The 20,831-nt window shown below is 50.4% G+C and overlaps 1 protein-coding gene across 1 annotated transcript; it reads right to left on the bottom strand.

The window, feature by feature from the left end:
• Positions 1-1,774: 1,774 nt before the first annotated feature.
• LOC122684520 (centromere protein J-like) lies at positions 1,775-13,036 on the bottom strand. The gene is made up of 4 exons (XM_043888665.1): positions 13,012-13,036; positions 7,947-8,028; positions 4,327-4,444; positions 1,775-2,635 (listed from the first exon to the last, which is right to left on the bottom strand). The coding sequence occupies exons 2-4, from the start codon at positions 7,996-7,998 to the stop codon at positions 2,446-2,448; spliced, it is 360 nt and encodes a 119-aa protein (XP_043744600.1). The 5' UTR covers positions 7,999-8,028; positions 13,012-13,036; the 3' UTR covers positions 1,775-2,445.
• Between the last annotated feature and the right edge of the window lie 7,795 nt (positions 13,037-20,831).

The raw sequence follows: 20,831 nt of genomic DNA, 5'->3' as shown, positions 1-20,831 counted from the left end.
AGGAGAAGCAGCTGGTCCAGGGTCTCGGGAAGCCCAGGGCCTCGCTCTGAACAAGCACCTTTTCCTTGAGGGACACGTGGAGCCTCTGGGGGCTCCACAGGGAAGACGGGATTTGGGGAAGCCTGCATTCCTGAGGCAGCCCCCTCCCTGGTTACCCGTGGAGGGGGCGGGTCTGCTGCTGACCCTTGTCCCCACCCTCACCACACTCCTCGACGTGCAGGCCACACGTTCAGGCAGGATGAGCAGGAGACTAGTGGGCTGCCCTTGCCAGGACCACAGAGGACCGCCTGGTCGGGGAAGCCCAGCTCCTCCTTCAAGCCCCACCTCTGGAGCCCGTGGCTGGCTCCTCCTGTTTTCCCCACATGCCCATCTTCCCTGTCCTCTGAGGCTGTCGAGGCCCTTCCAACGAACTCAGCATGCTGCAGACTGCTGCAGGTACATGGAGCTACGCATGCATGCATGCTAAGCCGCTTCAGTCACGTCCGACCCTTTGCGACACTATGACCCACCGGACTCCTCTGTGCATGGAATTCTCTAGGCAAGAATACTGGAGTGGGTAGTCATTTCCTTCTCCAGGGGATCTTCCTGACCCAGGAATGGAACCCGAGTCTCCTGCCTCAACAGGCAGACATTGAGCCACTAGGGAAGCCCAGATTTAAAAGTACGTTCTAGATTTTGGGAATCAGAATGAAATGTTTTTATAAGCTTGTTCTGATATGCAGCGTACCAGAACACACAGCACACATGGGCCTTCTGGGTGACCTGTCTTATTCTGACCCACGACCTCACGTGCGTGGCTGTTGAGGAGCATTCTGCAGGCTAGAGTTCATGCAGACTGCCCATCAGGCAGATTATCTGCTGTTTGAACACAGTTTACCCACAAAATTGTCTGCTACTTTCTTCCCCTGATCTCCCCAAACAGCTAGAAGTCCTTTAACTTGGTAGAGAGGTTTTTTTGCTTTGTTTGCTTTAATGAAAATTTCCAGGATAAGCCAACTCAAAATAGTCAAAGCAATGAGCGAGTCCATTTCTGGCTTTTCCCTGGTGGTGGTCAGAAGGTAAAGAATCTGCCTGAGTGCAGGAGACCTGGGTTCAATCCCTGGGTTGGGATGATCCCCTGGGAATGGCAGCTCACGTCAGTATTCTTGCTTGGAGAATCCCATGGACAGAAGAGCCTGGGGGGCCCTGTCCATGGGGTCACAAAGAGTAGGACACGACTGAACAACTTACACTTTCGCCTTTCACTTCTTTCTATTTTTGGCTTTTCAGCAGTGGGTTGGTTTTGTCTGTTACATCTGACAAATGACCTCACTCTGTGGTAGCTGCCTCCTGGGCAGAAAAGGCCCCATCCAGTGTGATTGCAATAGAATGCTTCGATTTTCAAGTCAAGCCAAGACCACACATTACTCTTGAGTTACTTCAAAAAGCCTCACCCAACCACGGAGGCGACCGAGCTGTGTGCACCATAGACTTTAGGACTGAAATGATCACACTCACTAACAGATGATACTTCACTTCTGTCACATGAAGACATGAGCACATACAAACATCTTGTCATAAGATTTTTCAGGAAATTATTCCTTTGTTGTATTTGGGGGCTATTTTAGTATAAAAATCAGTTAAATGCCAGTTTGTGTCTTATTTTCTAGGCTGCTTACAAAACAATAAAAGAGGCAACTGTCATTGCCTTGACTGCGAGATTTAACAATGCAGAGTTTCAGGCGGTGGCTTACCACCCGCACAGCTATGGGCATGAGGCCAGGTCACTTGGACCCTGGGTCAGGCTCCCTGTGGGTGCTCCTGTAGTGGCGTGAACTGTATTCTTATCTGGCCCAGCAAGGTCGTGGGCACTGTGCCCTGAGGATAATGGATGGGATGGTCAGGCTAAGCTGGTATAATTCAGGAGGAGAGGGCCAGGGGCCAGCTGCAGGCAGAGGTAGAGGCACCCAGGGCCCAGGGAAGGCTGCCCGTCACGTGTAGAGCTGGTTCTTGTGATGGGCAGAGAGGAAGGGGTCTGGCCGGGGGCCCTGGTGTCATTGTCTGGGAGCTTCCTGTTCTCTGGCTGGTCTAGTGTTGATACAGCCACCTTTCCTAACCAGGAGCCCTGGGGACCAGGCTGTCTCTTCCTTTATAATGTCTGGATGACTTGGGTAGTCCTCAAGTTTTACATGATTTTTCATCACATAGGGCCACATATATTAGTCGTTTCTTTTTTTAGCAAATAATGTAGTTGGAAGGTTACACATAAGTTGGATGGTCACAAGTAATGTTGGAAGTTCACAGGTAATGTTGGAAGGTCACGGGTAATGTTGGAAGGGCACAGGTAAGGTTGGAAGGTCACAGTAATGTTGGAAATTCACAGGTATTGTTGGAAGGGCACAGATAAGGTTGGAAGGTCAAGGTGATATTGGAAGGTCACAGGTAAGGCTAGTTTTGAGGGAGAAGCTACTTCCTGTCCAGGATGATGTTTCCAGCCTCATCCCTGACCTTGACCCTCCCAGACGCGTCCTTGGTCTCCTGGTGGCCGTCATGGTACACGGTCTTGGTGGTGCCATCGGGGTACTCCCTCCTCTTGAACTGGGCCGTGTGGATCTCCCGCTGACCGTTGCTGAGCACAATGGTCTTGTCACCGTTCCTGGTGGAGAGAACAACCTTGTCAGTGGCCAGCACATCCCATGGGGAACCCGTGGGGCCCAAGGGATGTGACCATCCAGGTCTGCACATCTGAACCCCAGATCTTGGTAGATGAGGGTACAGGTCCCGCCAGGGCAGGAGCAGTGAAGACACCTGCAGAGTCAGGGTATAGACAGGAGCTGAGCGGGGCTCAGGGCGGCCCCGGGGAGAGCTCAGGAGAGAGGCCGGGCTCGTGGGCCTGTTTGGGCAGAGTCGCTCGCGGGGCGCCCGAAGGTAGTTCTGAGGAAGGAAGGAGAGGCTGCAGGGCTCCACCCAGGGGGCAGGGACCTGAGGTGGAATCACCCGGGGAGCAGAAACCTGAGGTGGAGTCACCCGGGGAGCGGGGACCTGAGGTGGAGTCACCTGGGGAGCGGGGACCTGAGGTAGAGTCACACGGGGAGCAGGAGCCTGAGGTAGAATCACCTGGGGAGCGGGGACCTGAGGTAGAATCACCTGGGGAGCGGGGACCTGAGGTGGAATCACTCGGGGAGCAGGGACCTGAGGTAGAATCACTTGGGGGGAGCGGGGAACCTGGGGTAGAATCACCTGGGGAGCAGGAACCTGAGGTAGAATCACTTGGGGGGAGCGGGGACCTGAGGTGGAGTCACCCGGGGAGCGGGGACCTGAGGTGGAATCACCCAGGGAGCAGGAGCCTGAGGTAGAATCACCCGGGGAGCAGAAACCTGAGGTAGAATCACCCGGGGAGCAGGAGCCTGAGGTAGGATCACCTGGGGAGCGGGGACCTGAGGTGGAATCACCCAGGGAGCGGGGACCTGAGGTGGAGTCACCCAGGGAGCAGGAGCCTGAGGTAGAATCACCCGGGGAGCAGAAACCTGAGGTAGAATCACCCGGGGAGCAGAAACCTGAGGTAGAATCACTTGGGGGGAGCGGGGACCTGAGGTAGAGTCACCCGGGGAGCGGGGACCTGAGGTGGAATCACTTGGGAGCCACAGGAGCCTGGTGTAGTCACTCGAGCACAGTGACTCTGGCAGTGATGGCGACACTTGTGCCTCTGTGACAGGAGAGGGGACCCACGGAGGCAGCAGCCCACCAAAGCCAGGGCCCCTGCACTGTGGGGAGGGGGGAGCTCGAGGGTCTGAGAGTCGGCACAGGGGAGGGGGTGCAGGGCCTCCCTGCTTGTCCCCCATCAGGACGGCGCTTCCCCGTCCATCTTAGTTGTTGAGCTGCTGCAGGCTCGGGCTGCTACACAACACGGTCTCAGTGGGCACACACCAGACGCCGGAGACTATTTTTATGGCTGCAATTCAGTCATGACCAATGTCAGTGAAGGAAACACTTAAAAACGAGTGTTTGTGGAGTGGGAGGTGGGAGGGAGCGTCAAGAGGCAGGGGACTTGGTATATACATGGCTGATTCACGCTGATGTCTGGCAGAAACCTACACAGTCTTGTAAAGCAACTATCCTCCAATTAAAAGTAATATTTTTAAAAAATGAGTTTTTACATCCATGTTCGCTATGAAATCCATCAGATCAAGGTCATAAGACCAAACCTCTAGGGTCAAAGACGTTTTCTATTATATTTATACAAATACTGAAACTTTTACAAAAATTAAATTAATCCAGAGACTTGACAACTGCACAAACCACAAATTGCGGAGACTTCAGATTGACACCGCCTCTCCCGGTACCAACCTCTCCACACTCACAATGGTCCCGTCTGGGAATACAGTCTCCTCGCGTCCATCATTCAGACGCCACACCGTCCCATCTGGAAACACGATTTCCTTTGAGCCGTCAGGGCAGACTTTTTCTGAAGAATATAGGTTAAGTCAACAGATCTTCATAACTAGAACACTTGTTGCATTATTTAGCTGTACAAACATATTTTACAGTGATCCGCTCCAAGAGGACTAGTATTCAAGACGTTCTTGTATCCTACTCTCTCATATTTTATTTATATTTGCATATCTTGCTCCAGGCAGGCCCATCCCCCTGGTCTCATTAAAATACATAATTTATATTCTCCCAACTTCACTCAAATTATCTCCCTAATTAAAATTTTTCTTTCCTTCCATATGCTCTCTGGCTCCCTAAATCCTGCCTTTCAAGACCCAAGGTCATCACTCCCCCCACAGCATGTGGGCCTTTGAAGGCCTTGGACCCTCAGTAGGGTAGAGTTCACTGTCACTGTTTCCTGTTGACTTGAGGGGTCAGGCCAGATGGTGAATGTTCGAGGGGAGAGAGAAGATGTGGAAAAGCATCGGACTGGAATTCCAGAAGAAGAATGAAAGAATGTGGAGGAACACAGATATGATCAAAGATAATGACTGAATTTCCCAGACTGGATGCAAAAATGTGGCTCTACAGATCTAAGAGGCCCAGCTTATTCCAAGCAGAATAAATGAAAAGAAATCCGAGGGGCATGCTATGGCTTGACCTGTCCCCCACCGCAGAGTTCCTGTATTGATGTCCTGGCCCCAGCACCTCAGAGCATGGCCTTATTAGGACATGAAATTAGTCAAGATGACGTCATGCTGGAGCAGGATGAGCCCTGACCCAACAGGACTGGTCATAGGAATGGAAGTCGTCATGGTCAGAGGGGCACTGATCTTCATATATGCAGCTTATCCCCAAGGGGAACGGAAACTATAAACAATGGATGTGTATGTTTGCATGTATACATACACGCACCCAGAGAATGATACAACAGATGTGGCAACAGGTTAAAACTTGGTGAATCTGGGTAAAGAGCATATAGGAAACTTACATTAAAATAAATATGTATTTTTTAATTTAGGGCAAACAAAAAATACAGGAGCTGGGTAACAGTTAAAGAGTTTGCTCTAATTGATAAATACAGAATGCAGTGCCCAAAAGAGCTCACATTCCTCTCAAGCTCACACAGAATCAGGACATTTAAATAGGAGTCGTACGGAAGAAAGGAGTCATACATAGGAGTCATACTCCTATAAAGAAAATTAAATCGGCAAAGCTAAAATAGAGGGAAAAGTCTCAGACTGAGATTCATGTCCAGGATCACACACACCCGATAGAAATATTTTGTCCTATCTTACTACCCTCAGTGGAACACGAGGTTCTCTGCCCCCAGTCAATACCCATAACCAGCTGTCCTTGACACACCCTTCTGGGGTGATTAGTCGCATTTCATAGAGAGAAAAAGAGTGGCCACCTAAATGTGAGAGAACTAGACAGGGGAACACACTTGGGTGGTTTGCATGATGGTCAGTGAGCCTATATTGAGGGTGGTTTTGGTTCTGTAGGTTACAAACTCAGAGAGATGAGTTTCCTGTCTTAGTGAGGGAAGGACGCCTTGGTTTGGTATCATTTCAGCATCTTTGTTTTGAAAAGCCGAGGGCAGTACTAACCCACCTCCAATTATGTGTAAGGAACAACAGGATTTGAAACACTTGACAAATAGGAAATAACTTTTTTGGTTGGAAAATATAAAGACAAAGTAATGAACCTCTTGAATTGAACAAGTAAGCTGTCACTGGTTCATTCATCAGGGACCCTGGTCCTTCAATGCGGACGTTGGTGGGTGTTCACAAATTGGGCCTATGGTCCCGATGACCACAGAGAACATGTTATAATTCCACCCTCTCTCAGGACAGCTGTGAAACCATGTACAGTGGTCAGGAAGGATATTAAATGATGGCACATGGGAAGTGTCCCACCCAGAGGGGGATCTATTTTTAAATCGGTCCCAGATCAGGAAGTGACACTGTGCAAAGAAGCCGAGATGGTGACCACAAGTCTGACCCTCCTTCTATGACGGCTCGGGAGACAGACAGCCCCATAATGGGGTGGAGGCTGACCGGCTGCAATTAAGCCATCCCAGGGACAATCTTTTGGAAATCTACAAAGCTCAGCACAGGACCAGGACTTTGTTAGTTTCAACAGCAAGAGCAGCAACTCAAGAAGATGGAAATGCCCATCTCACACAGAGCCTCAGTAGCTATAGGCGGCAAGAAAGACCTTGGGGATGCAATCTGTACACTCTTTTAAAAATCCACTCCAGAGGCAACATTCTCAAAGTTCTGGCTGTAATGCTGATGGCGGTTGTTTAATCACTCAGTCACATCCCGTTCTGTGACCCCGTGGACTGCAGCATGCCAGGCTTCCCTGTCCTTTACCATCTCCCGGAGCTTGTGGATGGTGGAGATGATGCTAAATGGGAGGATTGTCCACTAGCTCGTACCATTTAGAGAGCCAGGTCCTCTGAGGATATTCAAATCATTAATATGCAAAATATAGGGATTCAAAATAATGAACGATAAAATTAGATCACAGGTGAAGCAAATTCACAAGGCCAGATTTCTCAGGTTTTAACCCGAGCTTTGCATTCCAGAGTCCCTGTAAACTTGGGAAAAGAATTTGACGTTTTAAGAGGATGAAGGTGCAAAGTTAAGCGTCAGGCCCTGTGGCTGGTGACTTTGCCCCTGATGCTTGATAGGACCAGGCGGGAAAGCTGACTGCAAGCCCACTGACCGAGGTCCAGAGGCGTCTCTCCAGGGGCCAGGCTGGAGAGGCGGGCTCACAGTCATCTGATAAGAATAAGGAAGGGGGCAGTTTTCATTGTTATCATTGTTGTTCAGTCGCTCAGTCATGTCTGACTCTTTGTGACCCCATGGAATGCAGCACGCCAGGCTTCCCTGTCCATCATCGTCTCCCTCCCAGAGCTTCCTCAAACTCATGTCCACTGAGTCTGTGATGCCACTACGCCACCAGAGTTTGACCTCAGGCCAAACTACAGGGAGGGAACACAGCCCCACCCAATAGCAGAAAATTGAATAAAGGTTTACTGAGCATGGTCTTACTCACCAGAGCAAGACCCAATTTACCCCACAGCCAGTCCCTCCCATCAGGAAGCTTCCACAAGCTCTGAGGCTTATCCATCAGAAGGGAGACAGAATGAAAACCACGATCACAGAAAACTAACCAAACTGACCACATGGACCACAGCCTTGCCTAAATCAATGAAACTGTGAGCCATGCCGTGTAGAACCACCCAAGATGGACAGGTCATGGAGGAGAGTTCTGACAAAACGTGGCCCACTGGAGAAGGGGATGGCAAACCACTTCAGCATTCTTGCCTTGAGAACCCCAGGAACAGTCTGAAAAGGGCTTGTATTAAGTGAGTTAATTGCCGAGTCATCTGGCCGACGTCTGCATGGAGAATTTGCTCTAAAAGCGCCCACAGCTGGTAGAATTAACCTTTCCCCAGACAGCGCCCTGGGCATCTCCTGCCCACGGCCAGCACCTCTCCCCAGAGGTGCACTGGCATCACTCACCTGTCTGCTTGTTGGGAACGCGCCCGACTTCCAGAGGCCGGCGATGAGCCATGCGTGCTGTCCGAGCCCCAGCAGAGTGTGTCTGCAAGTGCCAGAAACCCCTGTATTGGGATGCTGTCCAGGGGTCACTCTGAGCTTGGGTTTAATCTGTGAATCGAGTGGAGCGCTTCCTGCAGGCGGAGGCCTGAGCTGTGCGTGGGAAGGGAAGTAGGGCTTTGGAAGAGGAGCTGGACACCAAAGCCCCCAAAATGAAGGCAACTGGGATGCCTCGTTAGTACGGGAGGTCAGTGGGCCAAGAGGTAGCCCTCAGCCCTTCACCCAGACGGGCTTCAGAACCTGGAACCTGCCCAAGCTAGGCAGCCTTGGGGAGATCTGTAGCCATCTAGATCCCCCCTATTTCGTGATGAGCTCAGTGAGTGTGGGCTGTGATCCCTGCCACCGAGAACCTCACCACCCAGCTCCGGGTAACACACAAGCTCCTCTATGGTCATCCGTCTGCACATCTCTGCCTTTTTAACAGTTCCTGTGATTGTGAGCTTCTGAGTTATGGTGACTCCTTTGGCTTCCGATCAAGTGTAGAAGGACCAGGTGGGAAAGTGCAGGAGAGGAGGGGGAGAGGCTTGTTGTTCGGGGGGTCCCTGGACTAAGCTGGGTGTGCCTGAACCACGCAGCAGCGAGGGCAGGTTAAAGAAAGGAAGGCTACAGATACAAAAGGCTGTTTAATGGATGGGTTTGTTTTCAAAGTGAGAACTTGGGAGGAAGAAACCTCAGTCTACTCCGAGCTCTGAGGGTCTGGCCCGGTCAGCTGGTGCCAGACATCCTGAGCATCTCTGCTCGTCAGGAAAAGAGGCTGAGAGAATGAGCCCGTGGAGAGAGCTGTTTAAGTAAAGCTGAATTATTTGGAGAACTGTGCTACCAAGGCTAGAGGGACTGCGGCGCTTTCTTGTTTTGAAGTGAGTCTTCTCACATGGATCGTCTGTCCCGAAGTGAGCAGAAGCAGAGAGAAGGCTTATTTGTCCAGCATCACAGTAATTATGAAGTTCAACCAAGTTTCAGAGGCCAGGTCTCCCTGGAGACCGGAGGGAGGCATGGAAGAGAGCCATGTTCGCCCAGCAGGGGCCCTGGGGTCATCCTCCCCCTCCCCCCCCCACCCCCGTGACTTCCCCGTGACCACACAGCAAGCCGATCCAGCGGCTCGTCTTCACCATCTACACCTACCATCTACACCGAGCATCTACACCCATCCTTGGTCTCTGCGTCTCCACCCGCTCCTGAGTCTGGCTAAGAAACAACTATCTATTACCCCAACGTCAGGGAAACTCAGAGTTCAAAGTCTGAAGGGTTGGGTAGGTTACGAGATCAATACCACATAGCTGTGACAAAATGAGAGGCCACCTTCCAAACAGGTTCTTCCAGACTCTCCTGTTTGCCTTGGTTTGCAAGTAAAAGGGAACGTGTAGGTTAACTCAGGCCAATGAGAGCTCACGTGGCAGGAAAATAGTTTAGCACTCCAACGTTCACCCTCAGAAAGGGTCAGAGGCTTTAGCTGGAGTGAAATCACAGAGCCATCAGCTGACCCAATTAAAACCAATAAAACATGAGGGAAACAGCAGAGATGAGCTCTGCAGTCCTTCAGGACTCCCAGGGCCCTGAGCACTACCTCTTAATCCCTAAGCCTGGTTAAAATAAAAAAGTCAAGTTGAGTATTTAAAGAAGGCTTAAGAAATGTGTAGAACACAGTTTGGTGATGTTTTAGTGCTAAAAGACAGTTATCAGTCTATTACAACCCTACTCTCATCTCCAGGCCTTACTAAAAGGATGATTTGTAAATTCCCAAAGTTTCCTTAGTTAGAACCAAGTTAAATCCCAAATTATCTGGACAATTGCCTTTCTGGAGAAGTTCCTGTAAATTCTGAGATTGTGCTGAATCTCTTCCCCCAAATATGATAACTTAACACAACCCAGACATCAGTTTGTCCCATGAGCCTCGGTCAACACTGACCCCTGCTCCCCCCAAACACATCACGTGCCTCTACCAGTTATAACCAGAGACTGAGTGCTCGATATGCACCAAGCAATACCAGCCTGGTGTGAATTTAGTCTGTTTAATAACCTGTATCGGATTTTCCCAGACTGGGCACAGCTGGTAATTTGGGCCAGATTGTCCTTTGTTGTGTGTGTGTTAGAATGCAAGGGGTCATCCTACACCTGCTGTAGGACATTGACCGTGCCCATGGCCTCCACCTTCTGGATGCCAAACCCCCCCTCCCCCCATCACTCCAGTCATGACAGCCAAGAGGGTCCCCCAGCCTTGCAAATGTTCCCGGGTGCCAGTTGAGAACTACTGATCTGTTAAACAGGTGTGCCCTGATTTTCAGATGCAGAAACTGAGGGCTCAGAAGATCAGTTCATTTCCCATGTTCATACTCGTGGTCATGGAGAAATCTCAGGTCACTGTCCCAGAACCTTGTGGCTCCAAGGCCCAGGCTTCCTGCTCCACCCAGCACCCAGCATCCAAAACCCAGAACCAGAAGACCAGCACTGAGCACTTAGGGCCAACACCCAGAGACCAGCACCCAGTGCCCAGCACCCAGCACCTAGCACCCAGCACCCAGCGACCAGCACCTAGCACCTAGCACCCAGCACCCAGCACCCAGCAGGCAGCACCAGCTTTGGGAAGACTGCCTCCTTCTCCTACCAGACTGTGCAAAAGCCATCCAACTGAAGAAAAGAGAAGCCATCCCTTCCATTTGACCTCCGGCTCACACTAGGACTGAGTTCTCTGCCTAAATCTGTTGCAGTACTGACATTAACTCTATAATTAAGGCACTTTCGCTAAGTGTTTACCACTGAGTTTGCAAACACAGGTTAGTAAACACAGGCGCTGTTTGCTACACAGGTTATGCCCTGTGTCACTAGCTATTCATCACCATCCATCAAGTGACGCTCATGTTACAGAGGCTTAGAGGGCTGACCAGTGCCTGAATGATGGAGTGAGAGCTCACGGCCGGAAGGGGGCTGGCAGCTACTCCCTCTGTGGTGTGGAATCCCGAGTTTCCCATTGACTTGAGCATCTCACCGGCCCAAGAGCGCCCAGTAGGCAGAAGAGCCCCCCCAGTGAAAGCCTGGCACCTGCCCACTTTCTAGCTTCCTCATTGAGCCCCCGAGGAAGAGGGTGACGATGAGCAGAAACTTTCCTAATGACCGGGTGGGGTTTGGTTTTTTTTAAGGCTGTGCACACCAGTCTGGTGTCTGGTGGGCTCTCCTACATGTCCCGGTTAGAACACCGTGGGGAGGCGGCCTTCTTGTCAGCACGCACATCCTTCTCAGTGCCTTTTGAGAAAGTGCCCATTTTACAAGTGTCGCTGAGTGCTTGTCCCCCCTTGATGGAAACACAAGGGTTCTGAGATGGAAAATTACTTAAAGTCTCACTACTGTGGTTTCATGATCTTTCCTTCTGTTCAGAACTGTTATAAGCCTACTGCCTGCGTGGCATCATAGACACCAACTGTAACATTTCCATGAATAAGTCTCACTAAATTGATCAGCGCCAAATCCCCACCCTGAATTTGGTTATGAGTAAAAAATGATATGATTTGCCTTTCAAATATCTGGTTTCCTTAAGGCCATGTTATGTAAATGTGCCTAGATTATCAAATTATTAAGTATCAGTCTAGATAAAATCCCCAGGAGGAGGGCATGGCAATCCACTCCAGTATTCTTGCCTGGAGAATTCCATGGACAGAGGAGCTTGGTGGGCTACAGTTTGTAGGGTAGCAAAGACTCAGACACGACTGATCAACTGAACACGCATGTGCACGCATGCACGCGTGCACACACGCACACACACACACACACACACACTAGCTATTTCATAGTCATTGAATTTGTTAAATTTGGAAATCCTAGGCCATGTAAATACAATAATTACTGTCTAAACATATTCCGTTTCACATTTTTCTTTTGTTTCTACCCCATCTTGTTGATGCATACACTACTCTGTCTGGAATGTTTATTGATTTCAGTTGACCATTGGCAAATATTATATTGCTTCATATCCATCATGCTGAACTAGAAATTTAGAAAAGAATATCTATGTCTTCCCCTTGAAAATATTGTCATGATAAAAATGAACAGAAAGGAGAAAACTGACAAATAATATCAGAATTTTGGGAGTTAATATTTGTGTATATTTTCCAATTAGTAAAATGTGTTGTGGCTAATTTATGGCCTTATTACTCCTACCATAGCTCAGAAATACAGCAGCAATTCAACTGAGAAAATACAGAGGAAATGAAAGCTAACATTGGCTTCTGAAAATACCCGGAGCAAAATCCATCAAACGAATTACGGTGGATGCTCTGCTGGCCAACACAGTAGCCTTCCGCTTTGAGGTCGGAGCCAAGGCTGCGCCGTCACCCAGGCCCCAAACCGGCCAATGAGGAAGGGAGGTTATGTTCTGTTCAGTCCTGCTGGTGCTCAGGCCTAGACCCTCAATCATGTCCAACTCTTTGCGACCCCAAGGACTGCAGCCCGCCAGCCTCCTCTGTCCACAGAATTCTCAAGGCAATAATACAGGAGTACATAGCTACTCCCTTCTCCAGGGGATCTTCCTGACCCTAAAGAGCATGGGTCCATCTTCACCTAGGCCAGAGGCAATTCAACAAGCAAGAATGAGCCAGACTCCGACCTTGCCACAGGCCGACGACCAGCTCAAAATGCCGTCAGTTGAATGCGGATCTGGGTGGTCATTTGGGCATCAGTGAATATTCGTCAGAGCCCACGGGACGTCTGGGGCTGCAGCGGCGGCCATACTGTTCCACCCGCTTCCTGAGAGCCCTGCCCCCCACACCCCCCACCCCCGCCCACTGCATGGACGTGACCTTCAGGAACTGAGACTCTTCTCAAGGGTCGAAATGTGGAGCAAGGAGACACTCCAGGCAATACAAGACAAATTATGTTTAAATCTGTTTTCCTCTGGGAAGCATGTGGCTTTGCTTACTGGAAACAGACTGTCAGCCCAGGAGCTTGGCCTGGGAAGATGGGCAGCCGTACCACCGCCTACCTTGTCCTTGGGGTGCTGGACTCCCCCCTCCTCCTCCTGTTTTATCTCGGTGTCCTCATGCTGAGACGCATTTGGGGGCGACTCTGGTTCTACAGGAAGATCCTGTGCAAAGAGCATCAAAGTGTCTGAGGTCTCCATGGAAACCGTGGTTAGGACCCCTGCCACCACACCTCACTGGGCCAGCCCCGCACCCGATCCAGGGCTGTGTTCTGGGCTTTTATGAAGGCACATGTCCCCAGCATCCCTGTTCATCTGATCCAGGCCAGGATGACTGAGTGACTGACGGCAGGTAATGAAGCACTTCCTGATGGAGACGTCGGCCCCCACCCAGAGCTGGCGGGGTTCCTTCTCAGGAGTTGAGGTGAACCCGTGAGTAAGGGTCCAAAACCAAGTAAAAGCCAGAGAAAAATGTCACCTCTTAGCGCCTTACTTATGACGTCAGAAAGGGCAGAACAGAATGTGGGCTGTTCTTGGGAGGAGGGAAGGGAAGTTATCTCTCACAGCTCCCTACTTCCACACCATGTTGCTGTTGTTGGGCTCCCCAGGCGGCTCGGATGGTGAAGAATCTGCCTGCAATGCAGGAGACCCCTGGGTCAGGAAGCTCCCCTGGAGGAGGAGATGGCAACCCACTTCGGTATTCTTGCCTGGAGAATTCCATGGAGAGGAGCCCGGCGGGCTACAGTCCAAAGGGTCACAAAGAGTCAGACATGACATAGTGACTAAACAACAACAACTTTCACACCATAAATATGTTCAAGCCCAAATTTCCTTCCATGGAGAAAATTATAAATTCTTAAAGAGATGGGAATAACAGACCACCTGACCTGCCTCCTGAGAAATTTGTATGCAGGTCAAGAAGTAACAATTAGAACTGGACATGGAACAACAGACTGGTTCCAAATCGGGAAAGGAGTACATCAAGGCTGTATACTGTCACTCTGCTTATTGAAGTTATATGCAGAGTACATAATGTGAAATGTCAGGCTAGATGAAGCACAAACTGGAATCAAGATTGCCGGGAGAAATATCATTAGCCTCAGATATGCAGATGACGCCACCCTTATGGCAGAAAACAAAGAACTAAAGAGCCTCTTGATGAAAGTGAAAGAGAAGAATGAAAAAGTTTGCTTAAAACTCCACATTCAAAAAACTAAGATCATGGCATCCAGTCCCATCACTTGATGGCAAATAGATGGAAAAACAATGGAAACAGTGACAGACTTTATTTATTTTTGGCTCCAAAATCACTGCAGATGATGATTGCAGCCATGAAATTAAAAGACGCTTGCTCCTTGGAAGAAAAGCTATGACCAACCTAGACAGCACATTAAAAAGCAGAGACATTACTTTGCCAGCAAAGGTCCATCTAGTCAAGGATACGGTTTTTCCAGTGGTCATGTATGGATGTGAGAATTGGACTATAAAGAAAGCTGAGCGCCGAAGAATTGATGCTTTTGAACTGTGGTGTTGGAGAAGACTCTTGAGAGTCCCTTGGACTGCAAGGAGATCCAATCTGTCAATCCTAAAGGAAATCAGGCCTGAATATTCATTGGAAGGACTGATGTTGAAGCTGAAACTCCAATACTTTGGCCGCCTGATTCGAAGAACCAACTCATTGGAAAAGACCCTGATACTGGAAAAGATTGAAGGTGGGAGGAGAAGGGGATGACAGAGGATGAGATGGTTGGATGGCATCACCGACACAATGGACATGAGTTTGAGTAAGCTCCGGGAGTTAGTGATGGACAAGGAAGCCTGGCGTGCTTCGGTCCACGGGGTCGCAAAGAGTCAGACATGACTGAGCGACTGAACTGAACTGAATAATACTACTTATTCTTGTTTTAAATACAGCATATAATAAGCAGATTGCTAGCTAGCAGTTGGAGGTAATTACGCTATATTTGCCTTTGATTTTACTATTAATAGTTTTGGTTAAAAATTATAAGTAAAATTATTATAATATAAAACTTAATTTGAGAACTCAAGTGATGGAAAATTATCGCTCTTATTTTGACAACATGCTAAATGCATCCAAGTGAAAGCTAGAAAAAATGTTTCGACATATCGGTAAGGCTGCAGCCCTTCGGCAGGTTAGGAGGGGCATTTGGAATCATCATCATTTTCTGTTCTCCCCATGAAGACAGAGGGGGTGTCCCTCCCAGTGCTGGGGGCTGCACCCCCTCACCCCACCCACCTGTGGCTCCTCGGAGATGGCTGGGGAGGAACACGTGGGCTCATCCGTCGGGATCCGGGCAGGGGGCCTGCCTGCATCACTCCCGGAGGGCGAGGAGCGTGTGTCTGCGGAGCAAGCGCGTGAGGTTGAGTGAACAGTGAACACACGTCTCAAAACCACATTATCTTCATCTGGTTCCCAAGTCCCACGTAAACTGACTGTGAACACGTTCTCTTTCCTTCATGAGATCAACATGCAAACAGAGGGTCCATTATGCAGACACAGCGTCAATTGATCATGCAGGAAACATGAACTGTTTAAAGAATATGTGTGCTAAGTCGCTTAAGCCGTGTCCGACTCTGCGACCCTATGGACTGCTGCCCGCCAGACTCTTCTGTCCGTGGGATCCTCCAGACAAGAACACTGGAGTGGGTTTTACCATTTCCTCCTCCAGGGGATCTTCTGGACCCGGGGATCGACACCGTGCCTCTAACCTCTCCTGCACTGGCAGGCAGGCTCTTTACCACTGGCGCCACCTGGGAAGCCCATTTAAAGAATATATTCACCCTTTTTCGCATAGTAAGATGGCTCGGGTGATGGAATCCAAAGGCCTGTTGTCTGCCTTGGAGCTGCGAGTGAGCCAGCCGGCAGATGGGTGCGAGGAGAGAAAAACCTGACCCCACGGTGGCAGGTCTGCTGGGCAGAGGGCGCTGGGGGTGAGCGCCCCCTCGGTCCCAGGAGTCGGGGAGCGTGTCTCCAAGGAGGCACCGCTCCTCAGGGGAAACAGGACTGGAGGTTGAGGCTGGGGTGGGGTGGGGGCTGTCCTACTCGGCAAGTCAGCAGCAGGAAGCACCAGCAGGTAAACTGAGGCTGGGGGAGCAGGGTCGGGCCTGGCCCACAGGGTCCTCAGGGGGTGCGAGGGGCCGCCGGCATCGACCTTCTGGGGGATGAATAGCTAGCCTGGGCTGTAGGGAGACCGCCGGGGGGACCCAGAGGACCGGCGCGGGGCAGGGGCCCGCGTCCACCTGGGCCGAGGGCGGGCTCTGAGATGGCAAGGCTGGGGGTCCTGCCAGGAGGACTGGCGGGGGACAGGCAGCTAAGTGCGAGGGTCAGGTCTCCAGAAGCCAGGCAATCCTGATTGTCCCGCTGAGTTCTCGGTGCCCGAGGCCCCGCAGCTCCTGCTCCGCGCAAAGGCCCCACCCTCAGGGCTCTGGCCGGCGCGGAGGTGGGCTTTAGGGTGGCAGGCAGGTCGAAGGTGACTTGGGAAGGGCTCCCCGACACGTCCAGAGCTCGGGGCTCTCTGGTCCTGCTGCTGGGACCCGGAGCCAGGGTCACCCAGCTCAGCTATGCTGAGAGCCCCGAGCTCAGAAATGGGGCGGGGACGGTCCCATCTGGGTGGCGGGACCGCCCGCCCCCAGGACCAGCTCTGCGTGTGCGGGGAGAGCGGGGTGTGCGGGAAAGACTGGCAGAAGGGGGCCCGGCGAGGGAACCAGAGAAGAGGGTCAGAGCAGGGTGGACGACCTGCTGAGAAACACAGGCGCTCGCCCCGGGAAGATCTTCAGGATAATAAAACGCTAACAGGATAATAAAACCGACGTCTGGGAGCCAACAGCAACGCCGAGGAAAAACCCGCTCCAGGAGGCTCACCCGGGTCGTCCTTGGCTCTGTGGTCCTGGGGGGCGACCGCTAGAGCAGCTGGCGCTGGGGACCTCCTGCCGCTCCATTTCTGCAGACTTTGGGGTGATTGTTGGAGCACCTAGGAGCAAGGACGGGCACAGAGCCCACAGGCCCGCTCAGCTGCAGCCCTCAGGGCCGCAAAGACGCCGCAGAAAGCCCTTCCGCGGTCAGCGTTTTCAAAACGTCCGAGGACTCTGCCAGCAGCCCTGAGCCCAGCACTGCAAGAAGGACCTTTTTTTTTTTTTGTCATATTATTTTTGTTGTTGTTGTCGTTATTGACGTAGAGTTGATTTACAGTGCTATGTTAGTTTCAGGTGTAAAGTGACTCAGTTAAACATCTGTATTCTTTTTCAGCCTCTTTTCCCTTATAGGTTATTACAAGATATGGAGCAGAGCTCCCTACGCTATACAGCCGGTCCTTGTTCCTTATCCGTTTTATCTGCAATAGTGTGTGCATGTTAATGCTAATTTATCCCTCTGCATACCCTTTCCTCTTTGGTAAATATAAGTTTGTGTTCTATGTCTGTGGGTCTATTTCTGTTTCGAGTGTAAGTTCATTTATATCATATCTTAGATCCTACATGTAAGTGATATCATCATGTGTATTTGTCTTTCTCCCCTGATTTTACTTAGTAGGATGCTCTCTGGTTATATCCACGTTGCTGCAAACGGCCTTATTTCATTTGTCTTGTGGCTGAGTGACGCTCCACTGTACGTACGTGCCACGTCGCCTTTGTCCTTCCTCTGCTGATGGGCGTCTAGGTTACGTCCGTGTCTTGGCTGTAGTAAACAGTGCTGCTATGAACACTGGGGTGTGTGTACCTTTTCAAATTATGATTTTCTGCGGATGTGTGCCCAGGAGTGGGAGTGCTGAGTCATATGACAGTTCTATTTTTAGGGGCTATTTTTTTTTTAATGTATTCTATGTATAGACACAGGTGTATAGAATAGTTTTTTGGACTCTAGGAGAGGGCGAGGGTGGGATGATTTGGGAGAATGCCATTGAAACATGTCTATTATCATACGTGAAGAAGATCACCAGTCCAGGTTCGATGCGCGAGACAGGGTGCTTAGGGCCGGTGCACTGGGGTGATGACCCAGAGGGATGGGATGGGAGGGAGGAGGGAGGGGGGTTCAGGATGGGGGACACATGTACACCCGTGGCTGATTCATGTCAGTGTATGGCAAAACCACTACAACAGTGTAACGTAATTAGCCTCCAATTAAAATGAATAAATTTATTTTAAAAATAGTTGATTTGGGTAAGTTATCTTAGTTCTCATATGCCTGTAAATAACTGCTTAAAAAAATAAAATAAAATGTATTCTATTGAGGTATATAGCTGGTTTGTCGTATTTCTCAATGTCTGCCATAGAGTCAGTTCAGTTCAGTTCAGTCGCTCAGTCGTGTCCGACTCTTTGGAACCCCATGGACTGCAGCACGCCAGGACTCCCTGTCCATCACCAACTCCCAGAGTTCACCCAAACTCACCGCCATCGAGTCAGTTATTCACGGGGCCGTGTTTAGGTGTAGGAAAATACAGAGCACAACGGAGAAAATGATAATCAGCTCCATTCATTTACTTTTTTAGCATTAAAGTCAAATAATATTCATTAGTATATGAAAATATAATTATTCTTAATAAATTTAAACTATTTAGAATGATAAATTGAGGATTCTTTTTAGACATAGTGGAATTCCATCTAAACCTAGACTTTCAGCATAAGCAGTACAAATTCTCACTACTCCCCAGTGCTACCTTGGCATCCTCAGACAGGGCTGGCCTTTCTTCAGAGGCTTGTTCCCTCCCAGGAGGCTTTGCACGTTTGTCATGAAGATTTCTGAAAAGAGCTTTATTGCCATCTTCACACGGTACCGGTTTCCCTGAGTCAGTTTTCTCTGTCTCTCTGCTTATTGGCTGAAAAGGAACGTGGCAGTACTTTTGCATTAATGACAATAATTATCCAAAAATATCAGCAAAAACCTCATGCTAGGCTGTTCTAGCCCTGTTTTGCACATGCTGCAAAGCAGAATTCTTGGTGTATCTAGTCTCCCACGTGCTAGCCCGTGTTCACACGGAATCGAAGAAAGTTAGCATTGATTGTCTAGAAGAGATTTGCTATCACAGCAAAACAAATTGCTCAAAACTGAATTTTAAAACATGCAGCAGAAATTTTTTCTATCCTTTGCATTATTCGAAAATTGATAGCTTTGTGGTGTGAGCATACCAATTCTTCACTTACACATGCATTGATTAAGGAATTACGTTGCACGCTCCTAATTAATTCATTTCAATGCAGAACATAAGACAACGCTTCGTCCCAAAGCAAACCAGCAACTCCACACAGCGCTGGAGCTTCGGACACTCCCCACCCCAATGACCCGAAAAAGACAGCTTTCCCACTTTTAATAAACACCTGGATTAGGAGAGCCCAGACCCTCCTTCAAGGAATAAAATATTTTCTGCTCAGTCGAGGCATTGGGCAGGAGGGCAGGACACCAGGCCATCCCCAGGAGTCCGGGGGCTTTTCAGCCCGAGTCACCCATTACCCGATGCTGGCCTCCAGGTGTGAAGACACCTCAGAGCTGAAGTAGCAAATATGCTGCTGGTTAAGACAGACTAAAGAGGAGCTGCCCTTAGCCAGGAAAATGCAGCGAGATAAAATAACACCCCGCAGGAGGCCCCCAGACAGCAGCATGAACTGTGCGTGGAGAGAGTCCAGGGCACGAGCCACAAGGGGACGCGATGGCTGCAGGTACACACGACGATGAGCCAGACAGCGTCGTGGCTGTGGTCACCTGGGCCCCGACCCGAGGCTGGATCGGTAGAAATACAGCCCAGACCCAGGTGTACGGCCCTCCCGCCCGTGGCCAGCTCCCTGCCAGGCCCTCTGCCCTCAGGGCCCCAGGGAGACTGCGGCAAGAGAGGGGAACCCTGCTTTATCAGGAGGGAATCCCTCAAAGAGGCAGGGTCCCCCCGGGACGCTGCGGGGACACGTGGGCCTGGGTGCCCAGCCTTCGCGTCCTTTCACAGATGACAAACCCAAGAGTCAGCGGGTGGAAGTTACCTTCCCTGACGGCAGTCCTAGGAGCGCTGCACTGTGACTTTGGCCAGCGTGTTTCGGTGTTATCCCTGTATCAGCTGGCAGAGGGGACGTTTTCCTGACAGTAGGCTCTGACACCTAAGACAATTTATCACACAGAAAATTCAGGAAGCGAGGTCACGTCTCCTGATGTACAGTAACTGGGAGAGAAACGCACATTTAACTCATTCAACAGTAACTACAGTGTCCTAGGGAAAAAACAGGGATGCCAAGTGGGGGACCAGGGTGGGATTCTCCCCTCAACGTGTGGAAGGTTCTCCAGGAACACACACCACATCCCAAACATGGGGATGTCATGGCTCACTGTTTGAAAATATCCCAAGATCCCCAAGGCAACAAAACCAACACCTAATTTGTTTCCTTGCGCTGTGTGTCTTCAGCTGAGAAAGAATTCAAGAAGGAAAAAAGTGCCCCCGTTTCTAGCATCACTCACAGTTTATCTAAGATCGGAATTGGGAGAGCCATAGCCTCCCAGATCTGAAGCATGTGGCCCAATCCCTCAGGCGGGAGGAGGTATTCTAAGTTACTCACCATTCAGCTCAGAGGAGGGCTGGGCGGGGAAGGGGCGAGGGTGTGGGGGATGGGGGGAGGCTGGTCCAGTGTGCTCGTGAGTGGTCACTGACCTTGAGGTCGCTGACCTTCTGATCTTCTGTCCCTGAAGTCGTGTCTGCACACAGATGCACCTGTGTGCACCTAAGGTGTGCAATTCCCATGTGTGTCTGTTCCCTTCAGATCGGGTGTGTACTTTGGAGGGCAGGCCCAGTCCCTCTAAGTAACCCCAGGACCCTGCGACGGGGACTGTCCACAGACCTAAGGCGTGTTTGGAAGCCCGCCAAGTACAAGAGCTCAACACGAGAGAGAGATGA

The sequence above is a fragment of the Cervus elaphus genome, chromosome 26 (assembly GCF_910594005.1).
Source record: "Cervus elaphus chromosome 26, mCerEla1.1, whole genome shotgun sequence".
Classification (NCBI taxonomy): Eukaryota; Metazoa; Chordata; class Mammalia; order Artiodactyla; family Cervidae; genus Cervus; species Cervus elaphus.
The sequence above is the reverse complement of the archived record's forward strand: the minus strand, read 5'-3'. Positions and strand labels throughout refer to the sequence as shown.